Genomic DNA, 9,377 nt, shown 5'->3' on the forward strand with positions numbered 1-9,377 from the left:
GCACGGCGATAAGGGTGGCGCGGACTCTTTCATAACTTTTTTTTTCAAACCCACTTGTGAAATAACATATAAGTCTGCAGTCTAGATGCGATGCATCGTCGGCTTATCGTTCCCCTCGTTAATATGTGTATTTATTTGCTTCATGATGATCGCCTTAACGTGTTGATATTGTATGTGATTATCGTTTTGTGTTACATTTAAATTATCTCTCCCACGCGCACAAGTCGCTTGAAACTCAAAAGAGAAGGGAAATGAAGGAAGAAAAAAAAAAAAAAAAAAAAAAATGTAATATTCATTTGCGTCCGGCTTAAGCTCGAACTTTTGCGTACCTAGCGTAACGACGTAGCACCTAGGGTTTTTGTACTTTTTCTTGTATTATTATTAATTATTATTACTTATTACTATTATTTATTCGCGTATTATTCTTATTGTTTACTTATATTTTATTTTTATTATTACTATTCAACTTCTTTTGTTATTATTGTTATTATTATGTGATATATTTGTTTATAAATGTATATTTATATATTTATGAGTAGAGAAGTGTTTGCTTGTTCTTAATATACACGATATAAAGTTATCATGGTTTATTTCACATTTTTCTTTTTTCGCGTGAATGGTTCGATTTTTTTTTTTGTCAATTCATACAAAAAATTTTGTCGGTACGAATCTCCGTATTTGTATTTGAATTGATTAGATGTATACTATAAAACAGAGAAATGGCATGGGAATAAAAGGAAAACATGAGTAATAAAAAAAATATGATGAAACGTACATTATCGTAATGTTAATCGTGTACGAGACGATGTGTGTTTGTTATTTCCGCTTGTTTCTTTCAACTCGTATATTACAATATCTACAATTGATCAAAAAAATAATTTTTCGATGAAAATTCTTAAAATTAAGAAACTTAAAACAACTGAAAGAATCTTGGAGCTCTTCATTATTTTTGTTTATCACATGTAACCAAGAAAATTTTGTAATGACTTTCTTTTTAATTGTTTTAAAAGTCAAACTTCGTTAAAGCAAAAGTGCAAATCATAGAAAAACAGTCAAAATATAAATTAATAATATGAATAATAAATTATAAAATTAACTTAATACAAACATTTTTAAAAAAAGACCAGCACTTTTTTATATCGCAACGAAATTAAAGCTATCCAATTTAAATTATTGTAAATAAATTTTCCAGCGTGTTCTCTTTTTGAAAGCGAACACGATGTATCACTTTTCAATCACCGAATTTCAAATTAAATTTTTAACGTGAGCTGAAGTCCTACGATTTTCACTTGATTTATAAAATCACAACCGAAGAATAAGACGAAAAAAAAATCATTTTTATAATTCGTAGAAGTTTTACTTCTAGAATTTTCAAGTTTTAATTTAACTAAAACATGAGCTTAAATTATTCAGTGAAAGTAACAGTTCGAATGGTTTCGTAAAATTAATTACGGAAAAAATCGAAGGGCACCACTTTCATAACTATATTTACAATTAGTCTATAAGCTATGCATTGCAGGCCCTGCACAAATAAAACAACATCGGGATTTAATAAAACCCCATTTAATAGAAAAAAAAAATTGTCAAAATTCGAAATCCACCCGCAACGAATAAACAAATTTAATGTTAAGAATACTGTTTAACAAATCCCGAGGAATCCGAACTGTTGCTCTCGAAAAGAGAGAGAAAAAAATAATTTTCCAAACGACCAGAAGGCAGACATAATCTCACAATCGTACTCTGTGCTTAAAACTCGGTCTCGCAAAACAGCAGTGACAAAAGAATTTGTTTTCCATAAACGGGATAATAAAACGTGAGAATAATAAAAACGGAGGCGGACGATCATGAACGTAAGTACACAAGCATCCGTTCCCTCATTAATCCTTGACCACCGACGTAGGCGTCGTACAGGGACTACTACCAGTCGGCCCTACGCTCACCTCCTTAGCCTCCACAATGACCTTGCTTATTTGCACCGCGTCGAGCTTACAGCAACTGTTGCTACTACTGTTACCACTACCCTCAGTGCTGTCAGCCGCGTCGCACTTGCCAACCTGCAGTTGCTGCTGCGTCAATACAGTCTCAGTCTCGGTTGCCAAGCGTCGCTGCTCGCTCAACTCCTTCTTGAGCCTCTCGTTTTCGAGTCTCAAGCTGGACAGCTCGACATACAGGCGCCTCAAGGTGTCGATTACCTCCCGCGGCGCCTCCATCGCTTTCAGGCGCTCCTCGAGCTCGCTCTCCAGATCCGACTCTACTGGGGCTGCAGCTACCGTCGTCGGTGCCGCCGTGGTCTCGCAATGATCCGGCAACGAGGAGCCGCTTGGCTCGGCTGGCACTGGTTCAACAACAACTGGTGCCGCTACCGATCCTGCGGCCGCCGCTAGCGTCGGCTGTAAAATTCACGGGTTTGTTTTTGTTACTTTTTCTGGGACGGTGTCGCATCGCTGAATTACGAAAACATACGAAATCACGACAAACGTTAAAAACAAACAAGCGCGCGTCAACGTGTCAAGTTCCGTTGGTCGTGAATTCCTTTGCGCGACACTGGAGATTGTCATCGGTAATTCAACGACATGCAAATGCAGGAGGAACATACACACCCGTGTGTTATTGTTTCTTTGTTGGGCCTTGCGCTCGTCGGCTTGTCGCCGGATACTACGATAGCACGTGCTCATACATTGAGACCCCACGAGCGAGTCCCTCGCAAGTTAATCGCAATTCAAGTAAAAGCGCGAGGAGTGAGTATCAAAAATAAAAATTTTGGAGACCCGACTCACCGTGGACGAGGTCACGGCAGGATTTTCATCCTCTTTCGCGTCGTCGTCGGGATGCTCGACAGTGGTGTCGACCACCATCGGCGTCGCGACTGCTACCGGAGCCTCCTTGCTGTCCTCGGGCGTCATCCGGCTGTCCTTTTCGACCCGAGCCAGAACAGTAGGCTGCGGCAGCGGGGCCACCACGACTACCTTAGGCTCGGGTCTTTCGGGGGACGCCCTCGCCTGTGGCTGTGGCGATATGCACCTCAGTACGGAGGCTGGCACGTAGGCAGGCTCTGCAGCGGCCGAAGGGGCTGGTAGGCACGGCGACGACGGCTTTTCGATTTTCACGCTGACGGGTGCGAAAGCCTCCGTCGTCGGAGAGGTGCTCGACGAGGCCGTGGTCGCTTTTTTCTCGTCCGGGCTCGTTGACCTGTGCCTACTAATGTGGTTGTGGCGCGTCGACGAGCGATGGTACGGCCGATGCGTCGGCTGCACCACCGGGGCGACTATGGTAGGCGGTACCGGGGCCACCAGAGCTAGAGGCTGGCCCGCTGGTGGTGGTGGTGGTGGCACGACGGGCGCTGGTATCGGGGCGAGAGCCACGTTTGGCTGGAAGTGCGGCTCGAAGCGCTCACACTCGGACATGGGCACCACGCGCTCTGGATGCTGGAGCACCGGTGGCCCTCGGCTCAGGTACGCAGGCACCAGCGGTGAGCTGCAAAAGAAACGCGCATAGGCCGCCTTCGGTTAGGTACTCGTTTACACTTTTTGTTCACGAGAGTGGACAATTATTACGTCTTTCCGAAAAAAAAAAAAAAAAAAAAAAACTCGGGTTACGTAATTCAAGTGGCGATAAATTCATAATATTGTGCAAAGTAAATCTTTCAAATGACAAGCTGGCAAAAAAAGAAATCTGACTTTTTTATGCGCACAGCCTTGAGAGCCTTTAATCTGTCGCGATTGCCGTATGCAGATTAGCTGCAAAGCCTTGATAGATAAATTTTCTTCCCTCCGCACTTGTGTCAACGGCAACGGCATTTTACACGCGTATACATATACACCACGTTGACGCGCACACGAATTTTTGATCGATAGCGCGTCGTTCGTGATATCCCAATTCATTGGACAGATTTCTTTTTTTTTTTTTTTTTTTTTTTTTTTTCAACGTTTCTGCATTGACTCGATGTGCATTTTTAAATTTCTCCCGTCTCTCTCTGAGAGATACTTAACTTGCCACTTGTGTTTGATTTGAAAATAATATGAGTGAAGCAGATCTCGAACTTTCTCACCTGTCCCTGTGTTTGCACGAGCCCACAGGGTTCCAGGGCCTGAATGCCGAGGAGGCCTCGCGGGCGGCCAGCTCGAAGACGGCCCACTGCATGCTGGCCCTCAAAAAGGGATCGGCCACGCTGGCCGCCGCCGCCGCCGCCGACACCGGGTGGTACAGGCCCGCCAGGCCGTTGCCGTTGTACAAACTGGCAAACTCGTCCCTGCCAATGTCCTTTTTCAGCTTCTTCATCAGCCTCTCGGACTCGTGCTGTATCTGCGAAAGACAATCGTTCGTTTTGTTTAAGCCACCTTGGAGTATAAAACAACAACGTGCTCTTATCTCGGAGCTCAATTTTTTTTTCTTCAAATTAATCTAGATTTTTTGTTCTCCCTTCGATACTGCCGATTAAAGCTCGGTCTTATTCGTCAAAATAAGGAATTCTTTCATTTCCCCCCGCGTTTCTGGATCAATATTTAATAGTATTCATCGCGCAAACGATGTAACTATCGTATCGGGTGATAATTAATGCACGCGGCGTATGTTCGTTTTTTTTTTTTTTTTTTTTTTTTTTTCAAGCCTCCAATCAGATGATTGACGTTATCTCGGGCAAATGTTGATTGAATTTACTCTCTTCTAAAAACGTTTTCGTATCAGTACATCCACCGGAGTCGTTGGCCTGCCGATCTCACGCTATTTATTGTTGCTAAAAGCGAAAAACACTTTTGTTCTGTTTCATTTTTCATTCGTGCAGTCAGTATTTTTTTAAAATAGCAAACAAATCACGGAATAAAAACAAAGGAAAACACCCGAGCGCTCATCAGAAGCAGCAGCGGAGCATGGTGTCGCGTAAATGTTTTGAATTTCGTTCGGGAGGTCGATACAGGGATGAGGGTCGTACTTTACACGTGTGACCCATATAAGTACCTACAATGTGTTCATCAAACGCGACACGCGCGACGGTTAATATACATACATATATAAAGTCTCGTAGCTACAGGGAGAAGTAATGTGGGTACAGCGGCAGCAAAACACAGACTATGTAAATCTTTTTTTGGATAGTGTATATCACTGGGTTATTGCCTCCGTAGAAGCGTACACTCATATACATAAGCGTGTACCATCGAGGAATCGTTTCTAAAAATAATACACCAACGTAATATACCATGGTGCCCGTGTCGTGTGTCAGCTCCCATCTACAATAACAAAACTCTTTTTTTTCCAAAACACCAATTAATTCCTGGGGGGAAGGACCACGACTCGGAGGGCGCGCATTCGTTCTTTTACGCGATCCAGGTATACTTACACCGTAACCATTTCATTCAAATTGCCGGTAGGTATAATTGTACTTGCACGCCTTTCATGATATAATAATAATAATAGTATGTATTTAACGAAATGAAGCCCACGGTGGCTCACCTCCAATTTACGCTTGGTGTTGGGCACGAGATTCTTCTCTTTGAGCTCCTTGAAGAAGTCAGCGACCTTGGAGTAGTCCCTTTGGTCGCGCGCCGCCAGCAGGTAGCTCCTCCAATTCGCCGAGTCGAAGCCCCAGTGGCAGGTGCGGTTCTCCTGGGAGCCGTGGGCGTGCCTGACGAACCTCTGGGGCGGCAGCCGACAGCCACACTCGAGGCACTCGACGCAGGGCGAGTCCTCGGACTCGAAGCACTCGGCGTCGAAGATCCCCTTGCACTTGCCGAAGCACTCGTGGTAGACCTTGAAGCGCGCGATCTTGGCCGGCTCCTTGCCGTCGAGTTCCTTCGCCTTGGCCTCGACGGCGGCCACCGCTGCCGCCATCACCAGACGGCGCTTCTCCTCGTGGATGTCGTCGAGCTGCAGGTAGGGCTCCTTTCTCGACAGGAGGGTGCTGACCAGGCGCTCGGCGTCCGTTTGGGTGATGAGGCCGCAGGAGGGCGCGTTGCGGGGCAGTATGCCCGACTGCTTGAGCTCGTCGAGCTGGTCGCGCAGGCACTGCGAACAGTAGATCTGGAGCTCGTCGCACACCTGGTTTATCTGGGACAGCGAGAACTCCCGGAGAACGGTGTTGAGGATCTGGGGCAAACAGAGCCGGCGCTCGCCACCCACGACGAAGCAGGATATCCGCTCGCCCTCGAGGACCGTCTCGCAGCGCTCCGAGCACGATTGGTCAGGCGCCGTGAAGATCGGGATCTGGAACTCCGAGTCGCGCTTCGCGCACACCTGCAACAAGTGTTTGCGTTTTTTTTTTTTTTTTTTTTTTCCATGTACCTTAATTTCGTTCACTTGCGCAATTGTTGTGTGCTTAAGTCATTATCAATAATAACACAAACTCTCGATGATGCTACGTTTCAAGCGTGAGTCGGTGAACTTTGTACAAATAAATACTCGAGTCGAGAGTTTTTAATGAAAGTATAGAGCCGGAGAGCGAGTCGCGTAAATACTTGTTGTGTGTTACTTCAATAAAGTTTATTGATTGTTCGAAATCAGTCAAATGTGTGTGTAACTTGGTGACATTACTACTGCCTGACGGAATGTGAGCACTATACCTTTGAAACTCGTGATGATAAAAACATGTCTGTATTGGGATCTTAATTAAATTTTACGACACGTGCTGTCAATGAAAACCCAAACGTTTATTTACACAAACTATCAGACAAAACGTAGTCCATGAAAAAAAGAAAAAGAAAAAAGTTAACCGCCTCTTATGACTCGACGGTTGTTTAATGAGACATCATTTTTCTCTATAATCGCTCTAAAGACAAGAGATAACTAAAAACTTTTTTTTTGTTTCTTTTTCAAACTAGAGAATCAAAGTGAAGACACGATTATCCAGCATTCTTATACTTTTTAAGTATCGTAGATAAACACCTCGCGTTCCTGTGCACACTATCGTCATTAAATCCAGCTTATACGGTACATAAAAAAAAATAAAAAAAACTGTTTCAAAGCACGAAATAATCTAAAATACCTTTGGCCTCTCCAGAGGATCATCATCCGAGTCTTCAAGTGGTGCTTCCAGGCGAAGATCTTTACAAGATGCTGTGATGGGAATCGGCGAAGGTTCTCTCTTCTCGATCTCTTTGATAGGCACATGCTCAGCGGAAACTGCAATAACGTCTAGGCCGCAGGTACCTGCCGTACAGACGGGTGGTGAAAAACGAAACGCCGATGGATCTTGCAGTATTCCCTTGCAATCTATACCAAGCAGAGCCGAGCTTGGACCCTGTAGGCTCTTTGTGGCCGACAGTTGATATGTTTTCAATACATTCTTCAGTTGTGGACTATAAGACTGGGCATTGGTATCACCAGGCAGTAGGGTCTCCATTGTTGCTTGTTTTGGCTTAAGTATTAATCGACTACTCGAAGGAAAACAATAAATTTAGGAAGACCAGATGAGCAAAACTCTCACGTAAAACATTGATACACTGTTACTTTTTCTTTGCACTGACACAGCAGTCCAGAACTTGTAAACCTGGCTTGTAACCACTGCTACTCTTTTTTACATGATAACACCAGCAATTGCCAGACCAAACAATTTTGTTTCACTGCACTTTTTTTAATGATTCGGAAAAAACCATTTTCAACATTAATTCACTGGTAGAAAAAAACCTACATTTTTCTCACAACACCATTTTCATCAGTTTCACTGCTGTCCTGTTAAATCTACTGCAAAGATTCATCAGCATCACACTACCAAGTCCCCAAAAAATTGCTTCACTCAGTTAGTAACAAGTAGTAGTAGTATCAGTCTTGCAACAATCCATCGAGCAGACCAAACATTATCTCCGATAAAACTTGCAAGTCTCGAGCAGTAGCAGCAGCCTCCTTGGCCCACAAGAGCCACGAGAGGAGAGCCCCTCTCTCAAGGATGTAGTCCAATATCAGCTTCCTGAACTCACGCTGTCCCTCAGCAGCTGAGGGCTTGATTTGAATCCAAACATCTTCATCTCCACTGTGTTTGTTACCTCATATAAACATGAAAGAGAAGGGATATTTTTTGGAGCACTAGATGATACTTGACGTCACCTGATGGTTGATAAATTGTAATAACGCGGCAGACTTTGCGCACACGCTCCTCCTCTCGGTGGTGGCGGTGGCGGCGACAGCGAGTAGTCTCAAGGTATATAACCAGACAGGCGAATGTGTGTGTGTGTGTGTCTACTGTCGTGTTCGTGTATACAGGTACTACGGGCTGCCTGTATTTATATATAATATCCTCCTCTCGCGTGTGTATACACTGCTGCGTTGCGGCTCCGACGACGCGCGTCCTCGAAGGTCGCCGCTCGCGCTCGTTCCCTCTCTCTCTCTCTATTTTCTTCCCTTTAGCTGCTGCAGCGCTGAAAAAGCAGAAGAGGCAGAGGCAGCAAAAGAAGAGGAGGCGGCAGGGGGACGACGATCGAGCGAAATACAGGTTCGGTCAGAGGCGGCGGCGACGTACGGGTCGCTGGCCTGAGTTGTTGCGCTGCTGCTGCTGCTCCTTCGTCTTCTTCTGCTGTTGCTGTTACTGTTACTACTGCTCCAAACTCGCTACTACAGCTCTGCAGTGTTGCTAATTTCTGGCACATGTCGACAAGACGACGACGATGACGAGGAGGAGGAGGAGGAGGAGGAGGACGAGGACGACCAGCCCTGCTATGCTCCACTAAACTTGCCCACACAACACACGAACGCACAGATATTCGAGAGCTTATACATGTACACGCAACAGCAACACTTGTTGTCTGCTTGTTCTCTTTTCTAGATTCTTTTTTTGCACTCCCGTCCTCGTCGGGGTCGCCTCTCTTTCCCAACGCACTCGCACTGAACACAATCACAGTCACTGCACGTACACGGCACTTTGCCCTCGCTGGTACGATCGAAGGACGGACGGTCCAACCAAGATGACAACGACATAACGTCCCAGCATCATCACCGTCGCCACCGTGTCCTTCTTCTTTCTTCTTCTTTTCCACCCCAAAGGTGCAAATCGAATCTTTTTCTGGCACTAGACTCGTTGTCGCACTATAGTTGTGGCTGCTGCAGCAGCAACCAACAACACCACCGCCAACGAAGCTGCTGCTGCGTTCCCCTTTTTTCCCCTGCTTCTCATCACACACTTACACAAGCTCGCAAGCAGCACATGCAATAACAACAATAGCACACTGTGCCGCGGCGCACACTCTCTGATGCTGGTTTATCAATCACTGCAACTATACTTATATATATGGTGTTGGGCGCGCGTTTATATATAATATAATCACGCACGCACGAACACACGACGATGACGACGACACACCGTGCGTGCGTTATCACAGACGGCGTCGTGTACTCAACTGCTAGCCAGACGGCGACGGCGGCTCTCTCTTCGTCGTCGTCGTCGCGCGACCTCCTCC

General features: G+C 45.4%; 1 protein-coding gene across 1 annotated transcript; it reads right to left on the reverse strand.

The window, feature by feature from the left end:
* Positions 1 to 264: 264 nt before the first annotated feature.
* Positions 265 to 7,713, reverse strand: LOC106638740 (uncharacterized). The gene is made up of 5 exons (XM_014352066.3): positions 6,974 to 7,713; positions 5,446 to 6,225; positions 4,049 to 4,302; positions 2,778 to 3,474; positions 265 to 2,390 (listed from the first exon to the last, which is right to left on the reverse strand). The coding sequence occupies exons 1-5, from the start codon at positions 7,328 to 7,330 to the stop codon at positions 1,878 to 1,880; spliced, it is 2,601 nt and encodes an 866-aa protein (XP_014207552.2). The 5' UTR covers positions 7,331 to 7,713; the 3' UTR covers positions 265 to 1,877.
* Positions 7,714 to 9,377: the final 1,664 nt, after the last annotated feature.

Source organism: Copidosoma floridanum, unplaced genomic scaffold, assembly GCF_036245765.1.
Source record: "Copidosoma floridanum isolate Cflo_tuat_1 unplaced genomic scaffold, Cflo_Japanese_pri ptg000030l, whole genome shotgun sequence".
NCBI classification, from domain to species: domain Eukaryota; kingdom Metazoa; phylum Arthropoda; class Insecta; order Hymenoptera; family Encyrtidae; genus Copidosoma; species Copidosoma floridanum.

Coding starts and splice junctions, on each gene's coding strand:
- LOC106638740 (XM_014352066.3), bottom strand. CDS start 7,330: ATGGAGACCCTACTGCCTGGTGATACCAATGCCCAGTCTTATAGTCCA. Junction 4,303..5,445: donor ACACCAAGCGTAAATTGGAG/GTGAGCCACCGT, acceptor TGTCTTTCGCAG/ATACAGCACGAGTCCGAGAG. Junction 3,475..4,048: donor TCGTGCAAACACAGGGACAG/GTGAGAAAGTTC, acceptor TTTCTTTTGCAG/CTCACCGCTGGTGCCTGCGT.